The sequence below is a fragment of the Podarcis filfolensis genome, assembly GCF_964270895.1.
Source record: "Podarcis filfolensis genome assembly, chromosome: 13".
In the NCBI taxonomy this organism is placed as follows: domain Eukaryota; kingdom Metazoa; phylum Chordata; class Lepidosauria; order Squamata; family Lacertidae; genus Podarcis; species Podarcis filfolensis.
In genome coordinates this window covers 15,192,858-15,215,954 of record NC_139615.1, presented here as the reverse complement: position 1 = coordinate 15,215,954, position 23,097 = coordinate 15,192,858, and the positions used below count along the sequence as shown (strand labels likewise).

General features: G+C 50.8%; 2 protein-coding genes across 3 annotated transcripts in view; both read left to right on the top strand.

Annotated features, from left to right (window-relative positions):
* The first annotated feature begins 1,539 nt into the window (after nt 1-1,539).
* Nucleotides 1,540-11,532, top strand: ARMC5 (armadillo repeat containing 5). 2 transcript variants are annotated; one of them, XM_083582034.1, is made up of 6 exons: nt 1,540-2,093; nt 3,819-3,926; nt 5,199-6,036; nt 6,832-8,114; nt 9,184-9,316; nt 9,760-11,532. In XM_083582034.1, the coding sequence occupies exons 1-6, from the start codon at nt 1,754-1,756 to the stop codon at nt 10,550-10,552; spliced, it is 3,495 nt and encodes a 1,164-aa protein (XP_083438160.1). In that variant the 5' UTR covers nt 1,540-1,753; the 3' UTR covers nt 10,553-11,532. The 2 variants fall into 2 exon arrangements, with proteins under 2 accessions (XP_083438160.1, XP_083438161.1); XM_083582035.1 differs by lacking the exon at nt 1,540-2,093 and adding an exon at nt 2,572-2,782.
* Nucleotides 11,533-16,164: 4,632 nt separating this feature from the next.
* The window catches only part of TGFB1I1 (transforming growth factor beta 1 induced transcript 1), a gene marked incomplete at its 5' end in the record, with an annotated part of 23,004 nt that continues 16,071 nt past the window's right edge, over nt 16,165-23,097 (top strand). The window contains 4 exon segments of the mRNA XM_083584185.1: nt 16,165-16,198; nt 16,201-16,253; nt 16,255-16,326; nt 16,329-16,539. Of these exon segments, the coding sequence (XP_083440311.1) occupies nt 16,165-16,198; nt 16,201-16,253; nt 16,255-16,326; nt 16,329-16,539 (370 nt within the window).

Sequence of the window (23,097 nt, the reverse complement as noted above, 5' to 3'; positions counted from 1 at the left end):
TCTACCCTCAGGAGGTATTAGACTCAAGGACACAATAGCTGGGACACTAGAGACACTTTCCCCTGTGGGGAAAGGCCTCACCATCAGCCTTTCAGACTGTATTGGCTCAGGATGTTGCCAGCACTCCATGCATCAGTGGTGGTGACCACATGCTTGAGGTGATAGACAATTTTGTCTACCTGGACTCCACCATAACCAGCAACCTTTCCATTGATGCTGAGCTGGACAAGCTAATTGGCAAGGCAGCTATGGCAATGGCTCGCCTCTCCAAAAGGGTTTGGGAGAATGATCAATACCAAGATGAAGATCTACCAAGCTTGCATCTTGAGTTGGTTGTGGGCAACTTACAGCGGTCAGGAGCGACGCCTCAGTGCCTTCCATATGCGTTGTGTCAGGAAGATTTTGCGTTGTGTCAGGAAGACCAGGCCTGTTGACCAACCAACTCTGCATTACAAAGATGTCTGCAAGAGTGACATGAAGTCTGGCAACATTAACCCCACTGTATGGGAATCCCTGCAGACAGACAAGTTGTATAGCCACATCAGTAACCAGAAGAGAAATGACCACCGGAGGAGCAGAGAAGAAATGGCATGGTGCACCTGCATCAGTTATACTGGATGCCTTCATCTGCCACAGCTGCAATAAAGCATTTCCCTCCCTCATTGGTCTCGACAGCCAGAGCAGGTGCTGGAATTCTCCAGCAGTTTGGGTTTGACTTTACTCTCGATGGTGCACTCTTCCATTGTCTCCCAAGACAGATGGATGCCAACACTCATATATACACATTTGCTGCTTTTGGGGGGTCACTGCATTGTTTGATTCTGCTGCTATTTTAATTTGTCACCACTATCATATTGTTATATGTGTGAGGATTTTCCAGTTATAACTTTTTATTTTCCTTTGGAAGGTGGGATATAGATTTAATAAATAAAAAAAGTAACATGATTTTAATTGGTTTTTTTTAAAATATATAGTAAGTCACCTTGGAAAGGGTAACCCTGAATATAAATATCGAAGCAACCACATTAAGTAAAGCCCCGTGACCAGAGCGGAACTTTATTCTGCGACTCTCCTCTCCCTTTGTTGTCTTCTCTTTCCCTGTCTAAATTTAGACTACTGTACACAATTCCCGGGACGGTGTTTTTTTAAAAAAAAACCTCGCCTTGACTTTCCGTCTTAAGTGTGTAAGCCATTAACTACTTAGCTGATGCAATGTTTCATCACCACACTTTAAAACTTAAATCGAACGAGCAAAAGCCACGGTGCTCCAATGCAAGCACTTAAGATAACACTTTGTTAAATCTGAAGCCCGGAACGACCAATCAAAACACAACTTTCGCGTATTTCTCCCCAGGAAAACAGGAAAAACTGACGGCTGCGAACGCCAAAAACGACGCGCGGCGCAGTCCGGGATACTTTCCCGTCGTGCCTTGCTGCATTCTCCCCGAGTCAACCATTTCGTGGTGCGTTGCCTTCTGGGAGTTGCAGTCTTTCCTCCCGACGTTTCCCTATAACGTCTATAGCTAGGAGGTGGGAAATGGACTACAACTCCCGTCACGCAACGCGCCTCCCTTGGCCCGGGAGGGGGACTCGGGCTATATCTCGGGACCTATAGTCTTCGCACCCCCCCCCCCCCGCGCACCTTTGTCCTCATGGGGAGCGAACTATAGTTCCCGCAGAGCCGAGGGGTCCGGCCGCTCTAAGGTCTCCGCCGCCCCTCCCCCGCCCGGCTTTGGCAGGGGCTTCTCCCAAGATGGCGGCTCCCCCTCCTCCTGCTGCTGCTCCCCGGGGCGCCGGGGTCGGGGCCACCTCCCCGGGGGGCTCCCTGGGCTACTGCTTGGCCCAGCTGCAGAAGGGCGCCGAGCCGGGCCTCGGCCGGGCCCTGCTGGCCCTCAGGACGCAGCACATCAAGGAGGCCGGGGGCATCGCCCGCTTCCGGAGCCGAGGGGGCCTGGCGCCTCTCCTGGGGGTCCTGGCCGACGCCCCTCGGCCGCGACGCACCCTGGACCTCGCCCTCAGCATCCTGGGCAATTGCTGCACCGAGGGCGCCAGCCGCACCCAGGTGCGCGAGCTGGGCGGGATCCCGCCCCTCGGTAAGTGGGGGGCCCCACTTATGGGGAGGACCAGGTAGCCCCTTGGGGGTAAGGCAAAGCTCGGCGCGGCAGTCTTGGTTCGGGGGGGACCCCGCAACCTTTGGGGGGCGCCAGGTGGGATCCTAAGACCCCCAAATCAGCCCTCCAGCCCCCCCAATTGCCTGGGTGCCTTGTTGCCAAGGCCCCCTTGACTTGTCAAAGGTTGGGGTCCCGCCCCCAGAGTTTGTAAGGATTATTGGATCCTCGCGTGGAATAATAGCTGCTTTGGCTCACTTTCTGGGCCTTTCTGCCTTCTCCAATACCTTTACTTTGGGCTGTCATGTGTGATACCCATCTCGTTAAATAAGATGATGTAGCTCGGATTTCCTTAAGTTTTTGTTTTTTTTTAAAAAAATCTCGTGCTTAAAGGGCGTTAAGTGTTGGCAAGTGGAAATCACAGAGTCGCAGAACTGTTGGAAGGGCCAGCCAGTCCAAGCCCCTGCAGCACAGGAGTCACAGCTAATGTTAGGCTTTACCCTGTGGGGCTAGGGAGGGTTGAAGCCATACGTGCAGTTCTAAGGGTGATGAGCTGTCGCCCTTGGTTAACCTCTACGCCCGACTGATGTCGGGTGTCAGAATAGGACCTGGGATGCCAGGGTTCAGATCCCTGCTCAGCCACGAATCTCATTGGATGAACCGCCCTGAGATCTGTGGGTGAAGGGTATACAAACTGAATACATACATAAATAAAATAACTTGGGCCTGTCACTCTCTGCCTCACAGGCTTGTTGTGAGGATAAAATGGGGCGGGGGGACAGCCATGCATGCCATCTTTAGCTCCTTGGAAGAAAGGTGGGATATAAATGTAATAAGAATAAAGGGCATTGGCCTGGAACATGCGCACACGTCTTGGCATCCTGAGCTACTCAAGTTGGACTTGTGACCCTTTGAATGCTGCGGTGGGAGGAGATGCCTAAGCCTTTAAGGGAAGTTGCTTGAGGATGCGCAGGGACTTGTAATTTGCTTTTTGCAGCTGGCAGCGCCACCTGGCCGTTAAACGTGTAAATGCCAAAGCCTCAGTCTTTCCATTGATGGAGGATGGTGCAAAACTGCTGTCTTAAACCAATGCAAATTAAGTTCAGTGCTTTCCTTTTGAGCTTCTACCCCGTTTAGTTCTTTCATAGGTTGTGGGGCTGTTTTAAGATGAGTGAACACATGCAAACTAGAAGTGGTTGGCTTTTTCCCTCTTGGAGAAGCTAGCAATAATCTTGGGGATTTGGGATTATATTGACGTTCCCCCTAGCAGTAGCAAGACCTCTTGCGTTTGTGTATTTGGAAAGCAGTGTTTACACTGGTTGTCAAGAGAGACCACACCTTTTCATAAATCTTTAACACTATACAGTGTAGAGTAAGCACTGCAGTATATAGAGTGCAGAAATGTGATAATTCCAGGTTGAGGGCTTAAAGTCTGTATTACATGGAAGGGGTGGGGGTAGAATCAGGCAGAAAATGCTACCCTCTTTAAACACCTGTTCTTACCCAACTTTATTTTATTTTATTTTTTTTAAAAAAAGCAAAGCAAAGAGAGCTAAATCTGCTGGCCTTTAAAGTGCCGCAAGACTCGTTGCTTTTCACTGGAACAGACTACCACAGCTATTCCCCTGAAAGTTGTTTGTGGTTTTACAGCTACATTATTCTCCATCTCTCTTCCTTCCTGCCCCCCCCCCCCAATCTGTGGGTTTATAGTTACTATCCTGAGATCGCTTGCTGCAGAAAGCATCCAGAATCGGACGGCACGAGCCCTCGGCAACTTGGCTGTAGACACAGAAAACTGCCAGGCCATTCACGAAGCAGGTTGGAAGTGGGATGGTGTACTGGGTAGGGATGGAGGGCAGGTTTGTTCATGAGGGGCTGGGTGGGGGGCCAGTCCATATGTTATGACTTCCTGCCCCTTTGCAACACCTCCATAATGAGGTGCTCCTCATTTCCACGTTAGACTGACATGAGTTTATATAACTACTCATTGCCTCCATATCTTAATAACCGGAAGCTTCCTGGTGAAAACTAGCATAGTGGAGGGGAGTGCTAAGAATCTGAGCTGGAATAGCCCAGTTTTATCCCAGTTATAGCCTCACTTGGTGACCCCAGGCAAACTTCTGCACTCTCACTCTTGGCACCCGCTCTGCAATACCAGGATCATGCTGGCCTACCTTACTGAGCTGTTGTAAAGATTACAGCAATAATGTCTGTGAAGTACTCTGAGCGCTTGAAATGCACTATATAAACATGAAGCTTTGTTCTCGTTATTGAAAATATTTAGTCTTCATGTATTACAAAATTCCCAGATAGAATGCACTGGGATTCCAGAATGAATAGGGGATCTGTGTGGAGCATTTAGTCACTTGTGGATAAACTACAAACAGGTTGTGTGTTAAATTAGGTAACATGCTAGCAGTTTTCTCTTTTAGCCTAGGTAAAATTGGTGGGGGAACGTATTTCGTGTTGGAGACTTGTTTTAATTCTCTCTGTGTATCTCTCTCCCCACCCTTGTTTATCTGGGACAGAGAACAGAGGAGGGGTGGGAATTTTGCCGTAATTTGGGTGAAATTTCTGCACAACTTTCTGTTTGGATTCAAGTGCAGACGTTCATATAAACTTCTAAAACTTAGATGCAGATGGAGGAGTTGCTTTGGAATCTGTGGCAGCCCTCTCAATAGAAAGGGATGTGGCCACAGAACCCTTTTCTTATTGCTCCCGTCTGTGGAGCTGGGGGGTAAGATGGACACCCATCTCTGCTAAAAAATCACCCACGTGTTTTTCTAGTAGCCTGGAAGGGTGTGGCATATTACCTTGATAAAATTGCCTGGGAAGTGGCGACTGCCCTTTAAGGTCCTCTGCATCTGCTGCTCACAGCACCTTCATTGCAGCAGGTGCTGAGAGTAGCAGAAAAAGGTGGGGGTGGTAGTGGAGAGAGATGGTGCTACGACTTGGCAGGCCAGTTGGAGAGGCTTGGACGTTTGCTGGCAAACCATAGAGAAATTGTAATATATGAGACTCTATAACTTGGCTTTCTTTTTCTTCCATTGTCTCCCCCACCCCGCCACCCAAAAAAATCTCCCATTACAGGAGCAGTGCCCCCGCTGGTGCAGGTCCTCACCACCTCCCAGGACAGAGAGTGCTTGCAGAGTGTGATCAGGGCAGTGCGCTACCTGGCTGACACGCCTGCACATCGCCTTGTGCTGGTCCAGCAGGGGGTGGTGCGCTCCATTGCCGAGCGCTTGGCTTCCTCCTTGGATGACGCCGCCCTTGTTGCAGCTGCCGTGCGTGCCCTCCTGGAGCTGACGAAGGGCTGCAGCCGCGACTGCGCGCAGCAGCTCAGCTTGGCGGGCGGCGTGGCAACCCTCGTGTCCTTGACTAGCCACGAGAAGCGGGCGGTGCGGGAGACTGCTCTGGTGGCCCTGTCCAACCTCTGTCTGCAGGGCATGCTGAGGCCAGCTGTGGGCAATGCTGGCGGAGTGGAGGTGCTGGTGGGGGAGATCCGGCAACGCCAGAAGGCCGGGGCACCTGGCATGGCCCTCCATCCTCTGGTGAAAGCTTTGTGTCTGCTGTGCCGAGAGGCAATCAATAGAAGCCGGGTCCGAGAAGCCGGGGGGCTGGAGCTGCTGCTGTCCCTGCTGCGGGACCAGGGCCACAGCTCCTCCCACGATCGCGTGGTGGTGGCCTTCGTGGCCTTTTTCTATGATGAGGAGGCCCTGGAGGTGCTGCAGGCTGGAGGGCTTGTGCCTTTGCTGGTTGGGAGGCTGGCAGCACTGGGCCAGTGGAGAGGCCGGAAGGAAGAAGAGGAAGAGGAGGACGACGACCTGGTAGATGAGAGGGATGCCGCTTCTTTTGACCTACCTGCAGAGGGGCGTCGTGGGGAGCAGGCCACGCCTGGAGCAGAGTCTTCCAGCTTTCAGAGCCTCAGGTACAGAATGTCTTGAGCTAGGGGTTTGTTTTATGCTAGGGTTGAAATAGGTGATGTATATACCCAGAACATGCCAGTTCTCTACCAGCAAAGCAAAACAATCCCTATTTGGAATGTATTGTGCAAATTAGTCACATCTAAATGTGTAGCTTTTTCTAAATTTTTAGCAAGGCCGTGGAAAATGGAAAGAAGCAAAGGTGTCACGATTGGGGGCTAGTGGGGTGTTAGGGGTCAGAGGAGCTGGACAGGGATGTTGCCCTACTCCAACCATTGCCAGCTCTGTGGAATCACTTTTAGCTTGTTTTCAAACTTTTCTCTGCTGGAAATGCAGGTCAGAAAACTAAACAATAGTTTTGCTTTTAAACGGGGCTTGAGTTTCTTAGGGTTCTGTGTCCCGGGCTTGCTTTGTTCCCCAGGATTGTTGTGCTACTGAGGGTGGCTGTGGTTGCTGCCACCAGATGGCCGTGTGGTAGCAGTAGCGGGAGCCTGCAGTGTTCGATTCCAGGCTCTGGCAAGCATGTGCCACCGCACAGCTGTGCGTGCAGATGCTTGCAGTATTTTGCAGCTGGCTGCCAAAAGCGGAGTCATGCACACAACAACAGATGCCTGTCGTCCGCTTGCTGTGGGCAAGAAGCTGATACATGCACTCTTCTCCAACACTTCGCACCCGCTAATGGCTACCAACCACATGCCACATGGTCATGTGATTCCCTCCCCACTGCCTACCCCAAACTCTACAATCGCTTTTGTACTTCATCCCTTATATCTGTGCCTTTCCTTCTATCCACTCTGCAGATCCTGGCTTCTTTCTGAAGGCTACATTGCCAGCCCAGGAGACCTTTCTCCACAGTGGTCCCCCGACACCACCCTTTCTGAACTGGATGTCCAAGGATGCGTCAGCCCCAACCAAGAGCTGCAAGATGAACCCCATGGGCCCTGCCATGCCGTATCTGGAGTAAAAACCCAGTCCCGGGCCGAATCCCCCGATTTCTTAAACTCTCCATTACTGGATTTGCCCCTTGCATGTCAGCCAAGTTCTACCGAGACCTTAAACCCAGCGGAGGGAGATGGAGCATATCCACAGCAGAGCCTGTGCCCAGTGGCATTGCCTGTGTTCGACAAACCTGAAAGTCTCTGTTTGGAGGTGCCAGATTCAGAGGAGATCAAGGAGCTGGAAATGGTTGAGACGAGTAAGCAGCAGAAGAGGCTGCTGATGAAATCAGAAGAGGAAGGTCTAGCCAGTCCAAAGAAAGGACTCCCTGGACAGGACGTGTTGAAGCTGCCCTGTTCATTGTCTTCAGGGGCAGCCCCAAATTCAGTGCTGACGAATCCATTGAAACCAGGTGAAGATATGGAACAGTCGACCTGGGCTGCTTTGACAACGGACCAAAATGAGCCTGGGACCAGTAACTCGCACTTGGCTGCCATGGCGTTGATTCCGAGCAAGAGTGACCAAAGCCAACTGTCCCCCAGGCCCATTGCCAGATCGCCAGCCAGCGAGGAGGCCTGTCTGATCACCCCAAAGCTGAGCATTCAGAGCCTCTCAAGTTCTCCCGATGAGCACAGGACACCTACGTCCTGCTGGAAACGCCGTGCCAAGTTCCGGTCAACGTCTGAGCAGGCGCCACCTCCTCAAGCATCACGTCCTGCTGGCGAGACTCCGCCCCCACTGCTCTCCCTAGCCCTGCCGCTCTCCCTCTCTCCACACGGGGGCGACAGAGAGCTCCATGCCCCCGAGGCCCCCGTCCTGCTGCTCCTTTCCCGCTTTTCCCAGGCTGAGGATCCCAGCCGCAGCTTGGTGACACCAGCCACCTTGCAAGGGCTGCTGCGCTACATCACGAGAAGCCCCGTCCCCTCCTCTCGCTGCCTCCGGCTGCTGCATCGCCTCACCTGCAACCCCACTTGCCTGGAGGCCTTTGTGCGTTCCTACGGCGCTTCGCTCATCCATGCCTGGCTGATCCTTGGCGTGTCGCCTGAGCAGGTGGCGGCGGCTGTTACTGCCGAGGAAGAGGGGGAAGAGGCGGAGCCAAGAAGCCTGGATCCCGGGGAGCATGACGCCAGGAGGTTCAAGGAACTTGGTGTGTGGATTTTCTGTTATCTCTGCATTCCAGCGTAGCGGTTTTTAAACTTTCCCCCCACTAGTAAATAAAAAATTTCTGGAGATCTCAAAAGGCCACTTAATAACCTCCCCCCCCCCATTATAATTGGCATTTGATAATGCCTTTCTAATGCAATGGATGTGTTGGGAGCTTTTGAACAGAGTTCAGGGAAGTCTAGCTTGGCTCATCAGAAAAATAAACCATATAATTGTAGAGTTTGAAGGGACCACAAGGGTCTTCTAGTCCAAGCCCCTGCAATGCAAGGATCTTTTTGCTCAACACGGGGCTCAGACCCACAACCCTGAGAGTCTCATCCTCTACCAACTGAGCTATCCCAGGGATTGTGAGTTGAGGGCGAAGTATTGATATTCCACAACCTTTCTGTGGAGCACCCAAAAGGAGACCACCAAAAAGGTGGTCTACTGAGGATGATTTGAGAACCTCTGTTCTAGGATATTAGAATTCAAGCCTGCATAGTTTATTTTTTTGAGTGGTTCCTCATATTAAAGAGGAACCGGGTATTCTCATGTTGAAGATGCTGTGGTGTCTCACTTTAGTGGGTCTTTGGCTCATTGGAAAGCCAGTTGGTTTGTTGGGGTACTGTGGTTCCCAGTCTGTCTTTGCCACAGGCCATGCTATTAGCTGATGCTCAGCAGGCCTTTGCCTCTGAAGTGGTTTTCAGTGTTGGAACGTGTAAAGCCACCTTAAGGAGAGCCCTTATGGTAGTGTATGAAACCACTCTCCCCCTCACCGCTGAGTAACTGAAGTCCCCTCCACCTCACCCCAGCTGACGTAGGCTGGGGTTGAGGCTTCAGATCAGAGAGAGCCTTTTTGCTTCCCACATGTTTTGCAGACATAAAATGGAGCATGAAATAAATTGTGGGGGGACCGCAGCTCTTGCGATACAGAAAAGGCTGACTGGGCAGTTGGGGGCAGGGCAGATGCCAAAAAGTGGGCTGGCTCCCTTCAGAGTTGATGCAGATGCCGCATCAAACAGAGGCGTTGTGTGTTGAACGCATTTCTGACCCATTCTTCCCCTTCCCCCCAGGAGAGACGCTGCTGATGAACCTTTGTGTGCAAGCGGAGTCCCCTTATGGAGTGGGTGTTCTCACCCACATGCTGCTGTCGGGCTCCGAATCCGATCAGGTGGCCTGTGCACTCGCCCTTCCGCTTATCTGCAGGTAAGTCTGAGGTTGCTCTGTCAAACTGGTATGAAGAGGATAAAAAGGATTTACTTCCTCGCGTGGTTGCAGCTTCCTCATGTGGCTACCAAAATGGTGGCGGCCATCTTGAATGAGGAGCAGCCACCGGGCTGGGACGGAGTGACCTCAGGGTTTTATTTAGCCCCAGGTTCAGAAATTTGGGGGTATTGACTGTGAAACTATGAAAAAAAAAGTATATTACTCCTCACCACATGAACCACAAGACACTCAAAAGAGTGTATGAGAGATTTATTTTTGAAAGAGAAGCGAGAAGTGTGGAGACTGAGGAAAGAGGAAAGTGTGTGTTACTGCTGGGGGTCTGATATTTTACAATTCTCATTTTTCAGCTAATGGAAAGGGGGAGTTGGGATCCAGCGAAAGGTACTGAGGGTACAAAGCGGTTTTTTCTTTGTCTCCCATAGGAAGGATTCCCTTTGCCGGAAGCTTCTGCTGGACCACTCTGGCCTGCGTCTCCTGTTAGGTGCCCTGGTGCGGGACCCCGATCCCGGCCTTGTTTTCTACGCCTTGGATTCCCTCTCCCTCCTCCTGGGCTCCCAAGCGACAACTCTTCCCTTGCCGTCCCCCCCTGCCTCCAAGAGGCCGCGCCTGGACTCCCCGCCCCCTTGCTCTTATTGCCGCTTCATGGACGAAGGCAAGGCCGACTTGTATTTCCAGCTGGACTCTGGCACCCGGGTGCCCGCCGTGCGCCAGGTCATCAGCGACGCCTCCGAGGTCTTCCGTGCCATGCTGAGCACAGGGTTTGCAGAGTCGTGCCACACCACCGTGAGGCTGGGCGGTGTGTCTCCCGAGCCCTTCCTGGCTCTCGTGCACTTCCTCCATGGCTGCCGTGGCAAACCCTGCCCGGTGCTGGGGGTTTCGGTCCCCTTCGCTTTAGCCGAAGAAATCCTCACGGTTGCTGAGCAGTATCTCCTCCCCGAGCTCCAGTCCCTGGTTGATGACGCCATGTGCCGGGACTTCCTGCGCCCCGAGACTCTAGGCCAGGTGTACTGCTTGGCTGAACGGCAGAACCGGCCCCGCTTGCTTCGGAAATGTGCTGCTTACACTCTCCAGGACGTGGCAAGGCCCACCTGCCAAGCCGCGGTGTTGGCCAAGCTTCTCCAATCCGTTGGGAATCCTAACAGGTTGGCTGAGGAGCTGCTCAGGGTGGTGATGGAGTCCCCGTGGGCCTCTGGTGCTGAGGTCCAGCTGGGCTGAAGGATTTACAGCTCTGTCTCCTCCTGCCCTGTTCCACCCCCCTTCTCTCTCTCTCTCACGCACACATGCACACACATAACCGCAATATTGGCTTTATAGTGGAAACCCAAGTATGATGACAGAAGGAGTGCTAGGAGAATAAATAGGGTGAGACTCAAACGAATGGCCTCACAGCGGTCAAAGGGTCAACTTCTGGAGTGGGGAAGCGTGTGGGGCAGTGATGTGGCAGTGAGCGCCCCACTTGATAGAGCAATTGTGTACGTAAGGTTGGTGGAGGTGACTGCATGAGGGTGGGAAAGAATGGAGGGAGGGAGGAAGAGGGCCGGGGAAACGCTGCCACCCAAAAGGCATGGGGGAGGATTTAAATCAGATGTGGGGAAACTTTGGCCCTCCAGATGTTGCTGAACTACAACTCCCATCATCCTTGGCTGCTGACCACTCTTGCTGAGGGATGGTGGGCATTGTAGTTTAGTGACAGGAGTGCCAGAGGTTCTCCACACCAGGTGTCAGATTCCGCTTGGACGCAACAATAGCCCCTTTTGAGGAGGGTTTCTGTCAAGAGCACTTAAAAAACAAAGAACGGCCAGTCTCAGTGTGATCTTGGGCATGGCAGTATGTTCAAAGTGGGCAGGATCCCTTTCTGATAGCGTATCAGGATGGGACCCCAGATTGAAAAATACAACATTTCTGAGATTGCCATTCTGATGGCAGCTGCTCCTGGAATTGATTCTAGTCTTGGGAGGAGATGTTAAAAGGGCATGAATGTATAACTGAAGAAAGATGAGCCATCTCACAGAGATTGGGGGGGGGGGCACAAAAAGAATTGATGCCACCAAGCAGTGGAAGGAATTTGCAGGATATCGAGGTGCTTCTCTCCAGGACACGTGGAAGCACTGAGAGGAGCCTGGCCCATTTGTATAGATGGAACTATATTGCATATAAGCTATTGTACATAGAGAAATACAGACATCAAAGAGGTACTCGGAGCGTCTACCTGGCCTCAGCTTATTTCTGTGAGTGAACAAATGGGAGGTGACCAACCCTTGTTGCTGCAAAATTGGCTGCGACCCAGTTTTGAGCCAGCCTTCTGCAAACGAACCAGTTGTTCCAGACCCCCACAACAAGTCTCTCACCATTAACCCTGCTCACTCTTAATGGGTGGGAGGGATTTTTCAGTGTCATCCAGTGGGGGATTCTTGGCACAAGGGATAAAATGTGTCTGGTCTGCACAATTGAGTTCTCTGGCCATTGAGCAAGCTCTCGAGGGCTGGGATTTTGGATTTACACTTGCATGCCCTGTGATGCCAATCAAGCCTCACTGAATTGAATTGTGAGGCCTCTTAGCCCCCGTTCCTCCCCTCCCCACCTCCTTTCCACGCCAAGGACAGGAAACGCCTGCTTCTAACTGCATCCAGATGGTCTGGAGAACTGGCGAAGGGGAGGGAGAAACCACTTCCTGAGAGCCTGATTACTATAGAGCCTGTTCGTCTAGGATGGGGTGGGAGGGAGCGCCTTCCCCAATGGGTTCTTTCTGGGTCCCATTTTCTGTCCCATATCATTGTTGTTTTTGAAGGGTTGGATGTCATCTGTTTTTTCCATGGCGTTTATTGGGTGCTGGAAGCTGACCGCTAGCATACGTAACCCTGCCGCTGAGGTTATGGTGTAAAATCACAGCTGGGAGATGCAGCAGAGGTATGCTGTTCCTTCCCTCTTGGGATACTTTGAAAGGAGACTGTGTGGATGATTTGAAGTTTTGTAAGGACTTCATTTTTTTAATGTTATTTTCTGGTCATGCTCCAGTTCCTCAGCATGTGAGAAGCATTTCCTATAATTTTATCTCTATGCCAAGAAAACGGTCACCTGCTTAATTTCTGCATGATTGGTTGCTGTAGAAGCCAGGAGAGCTGGGCGTAACACTAACAGTGGCAGCCCATGTTCATCACGCAGCCATCATGCAGTCTCAACGTATCTGGTGCAGAAGCAAACCAGGCTGAGTGTTCCAGGGCTTGTTTTACTTCCCGAATTCCTCCTGTGCCTGGCTCTTCTCTTGGCACAAGCCCGTTACGCTCGGGAGTGTTTCAACCTGGGTGGAGAGTTTTTATTATGGTGCTGAAAAAGCATTCATCTGAAAAAGCCCACACTGTGAGCTGGCCACTTTCAGGAGGGCTGAGACCATACCTTGCGAAAAAGGTCTCTTACAAAATGTTCACTTCAAAAATGTCCCCTCTATCCTAGAAAATTCAGCAAGTCCTAAACCTTGTAAGTACAGCCCGATCCCCAAAATACTATATGGTCTGCAATTCAAAACAACAAACCATTGCAAGGCAAAATCATGCAGGATTGTGACAGCCCATTTTAACACACGCATGCGTACAACTCATAGGGTGCTTTTAAAGTACATCAATACGCTTGTAAATTAGGATTTTTAAAATCTTATTTCAATTGGGGGCAGGGCTCAGTCTTAAGTGGCTTGCCTAGGGCTGCAACTAGATGTGATGTAGAAGGTCTGTCAACAGGCAGATAAAAATCAATAACCCTTTTGGCCTGACAAATTCACTCATAACTACCTAGGAAGCTTGCCTGTACCAGGTCTTGTCTAATGAATAATCTGAGAACCAGGAACAGCTTGGCGGGATCAAGCCAGTATCCCATCTTGCCCAGTGGTCAACAGGATGCCCATGAGAAGCCCACAAGCAGAATCTGAATGCGAGAGCACTTCTCTTCCTGCTGTTTCCAGCAGTTCATATTCACAGGCCTGCTGCCTCTGACCTTGGAGGCACAAGAAAAGCATGTGTTCTGCTACTGAGTCATGGACTGTGGGAAAAGGGGTAACCCTCCATCCTAACCATTTACCTATCAGGGAACAAAACCGAGGTGATATGAACCAGGGACTTCTGGGCTCTGAGCTCCCATGCCTAATCACAACTCTCGCTCTCATTAGCATATGCTACAAACTTGCTTTTTCTCTGCCCTCTTCTTACAGACTGCTCCTAATATCCCCCTCCCCCAGTCCTTAAGCCATCAAACCTTATGGGTACCCCAAAATTGTTATGGTCAAAAGCCCACCTCCACCAAAGCTTTTAACAATCCAGCCCTGATTTAACATTCAGGTACGTTTATTACATATCGGAGTTCTCTCGTTCTCAGCAACTTTGTTTTTGGCTTGCACCATTTACACCCCGTGTTTCCTCAGTTCTATAAACATCCTCTGAATTAAATAATCTCATTTGGCACAAGGTATTAGATTCCGTCCTCCCGCCATCATGAATAACAGCTGCAGCGTAGCCAAAACCCATTTCTGTCCAAAGACCTCATGACCTCAGCCGGACTTGGAAGTTGTACATCTCTTTCCCCGTTTTGGCACCTGGAATCCTGTGAATTCCTGGGCCTCATCAGAACTTGAAATGATACTGGAAAGTTAGTAGACCACCCTGTGTGCATGTGTAGGCGCAGTGCCAACTTGAATAAAATATTGTGGGGGACCAGGGAAGCCCCGCCCCACATAATCGATCGCATGACACATTGGGCACACACCAGCTGAATGGGAGTGCCCATCAACTTTGAGGGGACCCAGCCCCCTCAAATATTTTATTGTAGGGGCCGAAGCCCCCATGGCCTTAGGAGTTGGCTCCTATGCACACATCTATGGCCTCATCTGCACTATACATTTAAAGCAGGATCATACCACTTTAAACCATCACAGTTTCCACCTGGGGACTGTAGTTTGTTAAGGTTGCTCAGAGTTGTGAGACCCTGTTCCCCTCTACAACTCTCAGGGTGGTTTAACAGCCAATCCCTCTTCCCAGAGAACAGAGAATTGTAGCTCTCTAGGAAGAAGTGGGGTCTCTAAAAAATTCTCCGCACCCTTAACAAACGATGCTTAGAGTCATACCTAGGCTCCCTTGTGCCCTTGGCAAGGAGCTGTATTGGCAGTGCCCCCCATCCCTTGTGCCCTTGGCAAGGACATGTGCCCAGTGGCCCAGAGTGGTGGAGGAGCAGCCCAGGAGAAGTGAGCAAATGGGTGGGTGGGCTCCTAGTCACTCGGAGCCAGAGAGGTGTGATTTTTGCTCCCCCTGGACCTAAACCAGGCTTCCTCAAACTTGGCCCTCCAGATACTTTTGGCCTACAACTCCCATGATCCCTAGCTAGCAGGACCAGTGCTCAGGGAGGATGGGAATTGTCGTCTCAAAACATCTGGAGGGCTGAGGTTGAGGAAGCCTGGCCTAAACCCTTGGTGGGGAGCAACCCATAGCTGTCAACTTTTGGATTTGAAAATAAGGGATCAGCAGCCTCACCTGTCCCTGAGACAGTCTACGGGATATCTAACAATCCGGGATAGCAGCGGGAAATGGCACTGAAATAAGGGAATTTCCCACACAAAAACGGGGAAGGTTGACAGATATGGAGCAACCTAGCGAACCTTAGGTATGCCCCTGACTACACTTCCCATGATTCTTTGGGGGAAGACATGACTATTTTAAAGTGATACGATACTGTTTTAAATGTACAGTGCAGACTGTGTGTTGAGAGAGAAAGAGAGAATACGGATGTTATACATGCTTTGCTGCCAGGCTTTCTTCCCAGTGCTCAAAATCCAATTGATAACTTTTAATCCAAAGTTCACACCTTTTCCTCTTCTTACTGTTTTACTCCGTAATATCCATGCCGTGCACTGTGGGACCCGTGGGACGTGGGTGGCGCTGTGGGTTAAACCACAGAGCCTAGGGCTTGCCGATCAGAAGGATGGTGGTTCGAATCCCCGCAACGGGGTGAGCTCCCGTTGCTTGGTCCCTGCTCCTGCCAACCTAGCAGTTCAAAAGCACATCAAAGTGCAAGTAGATAAATAGGTACTGCTCCGGCGGGAAGGTAAACAGCGTTTCCATGCGCTGCTCTGGTTCGCCAGAAGCAGCTTAGTCATGCTGGCCACATGACCCAGAAGCTGTACGCCGGCTCCCTCGGCCAATAGAGCAAGATGAGCGCTGCAACCCCAGAGTCGGCCTAATGGTCAGGGGTCCCTTTACCTTTATCCATGCCATGCAAGGTTCTGCATAAGCCTCATCTCATTCCGCTCCCTAAAAGAAGCTAGCCGGCAGGACCAATAGGCTGGACCTCTTCAGAAGGAGTCTCCTAAATGGCCAAGCAGCTCTCCTAGCTTTGAGCAGCTGCCACCCCACATCTTTGCCCCAAACACATTAGCCGAGCTGGTCCAAGATGTTCTGCTGCCTGAGGCACAGCGGCAAAGGCTCCCCTCAAAAGCCAAGGGGGTAAAGCAAAGTACTGTATCCCAAGGCTAGTTAAGTCATTATACCCCTGAGGCTAAAAACCACAGGAGCTCAGGTAAAAATATAAAATCAAGTAGCTTAAAAAGTTACTGCCTCTTCTTTACCACGTCCAAAATTGGCGGCCTTGCTGTTTCATGCTCCACACCGGTGTCAGGAGCCCTCAGCAACTGCCTCCTCTCACTAGGCCTTACTTCCCTTTCCCAGAAGGTGCCTATATTCTCTTTTCTTCCACCCCCAGGCTCCCACCCTGCGGTTCATGCCCGCTATTAACTTTTCTGCCAGAGAGTCCAGCCCCCCACCCCCCTGCTCAAAAGACAAGACCCCTCAGAAATGGAACCCAGGCGTCCTAGCTGGGGAGATCAGGAGGCTTGCTTTATTACCCTGTAACGCCCCCCCCCGCGCCCTATAGGGTGGGATGGGGGGATCGAGTGTTTGGGGGGCAAGTTTCAGCGCGGTGCTCCCCCCCGCCGCGCGATGCGCTGTGGGGCGAGGGGGGGGGCGTCTCCATCCTTCCTGCCCGAGCCTCGGATCCCCTTTGCCATAAATGGTCACCGCAGCGGCAGCGGCGGCAGCAGCGGCGGCGCGGCAGTCGAGCGGGGCTGCGCTCCGGGAAGGCGCGTCACTGGGGCGGGGGCCGCCCAGCAGCCAGCCACCGGCCCCGGAGTCCGGGACCCAGCCCGCGCCCGCCCGGGATGGACGATCTGGGTAAGGAGAGCCGAGAGGGAGCTCCGTCCGCGCCCCCCCCCGACTACCCCATCTCCCTCCTCCCTCCTCGCGCTCTTTCGCGCATTCCTTTTCTTTCCTCCTTCTTTCTTTCTCCTTTTCTTCCGCGCTCCCTCTTGTCTTTCTCTGTGACAGTTTTTCCTTCTTGCATGCAGTCTGGCAGCAGTTCTTGACCCAAACCGATCTCCTTGCTTCCCATGTTGTCTGCGTGCCTGTCGAATTGCCCCCCTCCTCTTTTTCTTCCTTCCTTTCTTCTTTTCACTTACTACTCTCGTTGAGGGTTTGGGTGGTTTTTGTGCGCGCGATCCCCTCCTTCATTCATCTTGCCATATTTCCTTTCGACGCTCCTTCTGCCTGACTTTTTTGCTGTCCCCTTTTGTCCAACTCTCCCTCCTCCTGTCACTTCTTTTAATGCTCCTGCTACTGTGGGAAACACCCTTTGTGCCAGATGCTGTACACCCCCCCCCACCCCACCCCCCGGCAATGGATTCTTGTACAGTCTTTGTGCTGTGCTGTTTTTGCAATAACTTTCTTTCACTCTTTACAAAAAGAAAGAAATGAAATCTCCTGTTGGCTGTTCCTCGCATTCTGCGGGCCCTTTCACACATTACGTGAGAACAAACCCTGGTTTAACCTCTGAAATGACGGATTGCCCATTCTGGGCTCTCCTGATGGAAGAGTGTGTGTACTTGTGTCTGGTACACGTGTCTGCAAGCACACAAATTCCTATTGCCGCCTGACGCCTGTGGCCTTCCTTTAACATTTTCAAGTGTGCAAACGTAATGTGTGAACTGGCACTTTATTCCTTGTGCCTGCTTTCACCCCCCCCCCCATTTCTTTCTCTGACACCTCCTTGTCTTCCTCCTCCCTGGCTCCTTTCATCCCTTGCCACTCCTATTATCTCCCTCTTTTCCCTGAATGCCCCTCCCTGTCTCTCTCCCCATATCCTTGTAGCTGGCAGGGCGGGTGTCGAGGGTGGGGTGGGGGAAGAGGCTGCGTTTCCTCAGCCCTTCCCATCCGGAGAAGGAATGTATTTCTCAGCGTATTCCTGTGGCTTTGCGGAATAGCTGAACAGCGGCTCGACGCCAGGGGAGAACAAGGGTGCTTTGCAGTCCTCTCTTAACTTCTCCAGCACCCCGCTGACATTGCCTGCAGCTGCCTCAGCTAGGCAGGAAAATGGGGCGGGGGGGGGGCTCCTCTGCACCCCAGCATTCCTGGGAGAAAAGAGTTGCAGCAGAGAACCCAGAAATCTGAGGTCCTCATCCACTCCCTTTACTTCAAACTACATCAGAGACTAAGGCCACATCTGCACCACACATTTAAAGCAGGATTTTGACACTTAAAACAGTCATTGTTCCCTCCCATGAGGAATCCTGGAAAGTATAGTTTGTTTAGGGTGCTGGAGGTTGTTAGGAGAGCCCCTATTCCCTGCACAGAGTGGCAACTGTCAGAGGGGTGCAGCAGTCAATCCTTCCCCCCCAGGGAACTCTGGGAATTGTAATGTGGGGGGAATAGAGGGGTCTCCTAGCTACTCTCTGCAGCCTTAACAAACTACAGTTCCCAGGAGACTCTGGAGAACGCCATGGCTGTTTAAAGTGGAACCATAATGCTTTAAATGTGTGGAGACAAGTGTGGATGTATCGGACAGGGGTTTCCAGACTGTCCACAACCACTTGAAAATAGTGGTGGACTGCTTAATGATATTTCTGTCTGTTGCTGCAATTTTAATGTGCTGTGCTAATTGCTGCATGGTTTCTAATTGCATTTCGAATTGCTTTTATTTCCCATTTTGTATTTTATTGTTCTACAACTTTAATCCCACAGAATACAATTCCACAGAATACAATCCCACAGAATCCCACAGAATACAACCCCACAGAATACCAAATACAATAGTACCATACAATATAAAAAGAAGCAATAAGAAAAATTAAAATCCAATATCAATATTTAGTGCACTGCACCCGCTGTTCCTGGCTGCTGCTCCTGCTGCTCTTGACAGACACGCAGTGGACCATCTGAGCAACATTAATGGATGACTGGTGGCCTGTGGACCACAGTTTGGGAACCTCTGGCCTGGGGCCCAAGAGCCAGGGCCCGCCCAAGATGCTTTGCTCCCTGGCACTGCCCCACGGCGTTCCACATAAAGTAGCTGACCAGACTGGTAGCTGAATCTTCCACTGGTATGTGGGGCAGCTCCCTCCACTTTTCCTGAGGCCTGCAGGGTAGCATAGGGAGCAGGCGGCTGGCCTTCTGTGCAAGACTCACACCTCTGCCTAACACTTTGCAGTTGCTTCCTGTTTACCAGAAACGTCCGCCTGAAGTTGCTGCCTCATTCTGCCTAATGGCAGGACTGGCTCTTCTCAGAAGTGTCTGCTGTGGGTTCCCCCTCTTGCCTCCAGTTTCCTCACAATGCTGGGAACAGAAACTCCCCACAGATATGTGGTGAACAGGCAAAGGAACACCTCTTCCTCTTAGTGCATTAAAACACACACCTCGTGGAACCCAGGAGCTCTGGCTGCCACCAAGCCACCATCTTCTTTTATAATCCCTCTCCCAGTTGGTTTATTTTCAAGGGGCAAATTTGTGGAGCAATTCATCCTCCAATTGCCGCTCAGCCGCCAACTGATAGGAAAGCCAGGGTGAGAGAGCTCATCCCAGGGCAGTTTCGCTCTCTTGTGTGGGCTGAAGAAGATCATATAACACGGATTGGCCACACTTAAACTGTTGACTTTGGACTTATGTGCAAGGGGGTGTTGTACAAAGACTGCTCAAAGAAGCGATGGAGCCCTGTGTTTTTCAGGGAGCACTTGTGAGGAGAGTTATTTCCTAATCTCTATACCTCCCATTTCAAGGAGGTCATGTCCGGTTTTGGGTGCCGGTTTCCTGTTGCAGAGGCAGATCTGATTCAGGTGGGAAGTAGCCCACCAGGAAGTTCTCCTAAGGCAGCCCTGGAAGCTCTCCAGGCGACCTTGGGCCTATGATAGTCTTTCAGGCCTGGCCTACCTCGCAGGATTGTCCTGCCATTTAAATGCTTGAAGCTTCTTGGAGGAAGGGTGGCTAAAACATGCAGGGAACAAAGAAACCGAAGTAAACAGCAGCTGTGCGCATTAGTGGACAGACTCCTTGTTTGTGTGTGTTTAGATTTGTCAGCTTCAAGCACAGAAACGGCTTTCTTGTGGATTAATCAGTAGTGAGTGTTGAGAGGGGGCGCTCCTCTTTGATTCCATCTGCTGGCTCCGGGGTGAAGCACCAGTGCTCCGAGGGAGGTTATGGCTGCGTGTCGGCTCTTCCCCCTCTCCTCCCCACCCTGCTCCCAGTCCCCATGTCTCTTATCCTCCCCTCTTGTATGTTACATTCCTGTGTCTCTCCCTCTGTGGTTTGCTTCTCAGCTTTAGACACATTTCTGCGCTGTGACATCAGCCAGAGAGGGGCGGGAGGCAAAGTTGAGAGAGTGAGAGGAAGAAAGGAAGGAAGGAAGGAAGGAAGAGAGAGAGATTTCCCCCCTTCCCCTTATTCTATGCTCGCACACTCCAGCAAACAGCTGGAATAACAGTTAAAGATCCACTCTTTCTAATTATGCTCTCCAAATCCCTCTCCTTCTGACACCCCCTCCTCTTTTTGGCCTGAGATGACCTCTGGAAGAAGAGGCACACTCAGGCTTGAGCAAGCTTACTGGGTGAATTTACTGGAGATTTGGTGAAGGGAGCAAGAGGACTGTGTGTCAGGGGCAAGGGGTGGGAGGGGATGGGTGGTGATAATAATAATAATAATAATAATAATAATAATAATAATAATAATGATGATGATGATGTGACTGTCTCTGCATGGGGAAGGAACTGATTGCAGCCTCAGATCCACTAGACTAGACGATCCATAGCAGAATTGCTGGACCCTCTTGGGACATTTTCTGGCTTCAAAAGGATCTGTGTGTTCTGCTCCAAATGTGCATTAAAATAGATGGTTAGAGATACAGAAAAAGGATGTTGAAAGATGGAGATCCAGCGTAGATCTGGGAGAAGACCCACTGGAGGGGGAATCAATTATTATGGAGGTTTATTTGACACCACAAAGGCCTGAGTTTTAAGAGGACTTCTGAATGGCTGTTCCAGAAATGCTGGCTGTCCCTCCAATGGGAGAGCATGGCTTGGAAGGGATCCATTATAATTATAGCCTGTGTGGTCAAAAGAGCATGCCGGCTGGGAGGGATCAGGAATCCATCAGATTAGAAGGGGATCCCTGGGAGCCAGTTGCTTGGGGCTTTGAAGCAAAGAATCTGGAGGGAAGATGTGTGTGTTGTGCGTCCAGGAATACATTTGGGTTGCACGTGTGAATTTAATTATGAAACCGGGGCATTTAATTAAATGGGAACATTGCAATAATTAGGAATGTTAAAAGGAAAAAAGAAGATTTGGCCAGCAATAATACAGACTGTCCTGACTTGGTGGTTTTGTAATTACATTTGCTGCTTTGTTGTTGTCGGCCCAAGTGCTGCTAACGTTTATTCTGTAGCATCTGCAGTGTGTGCTGGAGTCTAGGCTGGACCCAGGAGTGGTACAGCCCCTGCCTTAGATATTAATTTGTATTAAAGCAAATATCCATTTGTATTAAAGCAAATGGACTGGGCGAATGGGATGGAGGGGACTTCATGGAGGTTGCGGGTGGCGAGGGGCACCTTGTCAATATCTTTATTATTCCAGGACTGCCGACTGGCGTTGGGCGCACTTGAGAACCATGTCGGCCTCTTGTTTATATAGACGCTGGCTCCTGGCATCTTGGGACAAGCTGGCTGAGACCAGGAGGATGAACAGACTTCTTGTCCCAGATGCACATCTGATCTGCCGCAGATGGTCTGTTGGGTTTAGGGAACTCAAAAAGGCCTCTGTGGTGGACATCTCACTCTGGGTGGGAAAATTGCAGGGAGGGGGTCTTTTGTACAAAAGAGTGATTGTGCGGGAAGGCCGAGCAACTTTGCCTGCAGTTGAAATGGAAAGTTTAAGTCTCTGTGGGCAAGAAGGCTTGATGGAAAGCAACAAACTTGTAAGCCCATGCAGGGAGAATTCAATGCTGAGGTCAAAATTTCCTGGGCTTGTCCCAAGAACGTGGTTTAAATTCTAAGGCTTTGACCCTGTGAGGAAGGCTCTGAGCATGTGCAAGAAAACTACATCCCTTTAGCTCTGAACAATACATCAACTTCAGCCTACCTCACAAGGTTGTTGTGATTCTTAATCTCAGGGTTCTGGGTTTGAGCCCCATGTTGGGTAAAAAAATTCCTGTATTTGGTGAGGGCCCTCATACTGCCCATCAGTCTCTCTCCCTGCAGATTAATAATAATAAATACAGTATAATCCAGGCATAGGCAAACTCGGCCTCCAGACGTTTTGGGACTACAACTCCCATCATCCCTAGCTAGCAGGACCAGTGGTCAGGGATGATGGGAGTTGTAGTCCCAAAACATCTGGAGGGCCGAGTTTGCCTATGCCTGGTATAATCCCTGGGTTCTTTAGTGGTTGTTGTCAGGGGGAACGGTTTGAACCAGGATGCTTTGAGTTCTTTCGGATGAATGAGGACTAGCGACTTTAGCCTTATAGGCACTGGCTATTTCAGAACCTTAGCTGGGTTCCTTTTCTTTATGTCAATCAGAACTAGAGGGCTGGAGAAAAGAAAATGACCAATCTGCTTTGTGTTGCTTCATGAGAAGGCCCCTCTGTGTGCTTTATTACACACACAAAAAGCACAAAAATAAATAATAGGATTTCAGAGCATAGGATGGTTCTGGGGGAAGTCAACCACATTTTAATCCCATTGAAATTAAAGGGTTTTGATTAAGTTCCACTAATTTTAGTGAGACTTAGGCTGCAATCTTAACCATGTTTACTCAGAAGTAAATCCCCGTGGATTCAGTGGGGCTTGCTCCCATGTAAGTGGAGTTAGAATTCCTCTGGCTTCCGCCTAGGCTCTGAAGGCGCATGACGTGCCCACTTTGCTCAAGCAAAGCAGCTCTGGGTCTGATCAATGCCTGGATATGGGAGCTTGTCTGGCAGTTCTGCATAGGCCACTCTAAGCTTTGTGGAGTCAATGACTCATAAACAAACAGGCATTTCTTTTGGATCTGTCATCCAGCCCACTCCTCGTATCTTCTCTGAAGTTTGCTGGGATGTGACACTATCTGAGTGCGCAAATCCTGCTGATTTGTACCAGGGAGAATGCTAAATTTCCTGAGAAAGCACAGTATCCCTTCCGGTGAGGAATGCGATTGCAAGAGGGAAAGGGACAAAGTTCAGAGCACATGCTTTGGATGGTTTGATCCTCAGCATCTCTAGTTCGGGCTCTTTCCTGAAACCCTGGAGAGCTGCTGTCAGTCAGTGTCAACAGTATTGAGGTAGATGGACCGATGGTCTGACTCTGCATAAGCTTCCTGTTGTGGGCATAGCCTAGGTTGGATCCTATTGATCTGCTGTTGGTTGGTTGGCATTCTCTTTTAATAAAATGCTTTAGGAGCTGCGCACGCCTCCTCTCTTGTGCAGGAGTGCACCTCGA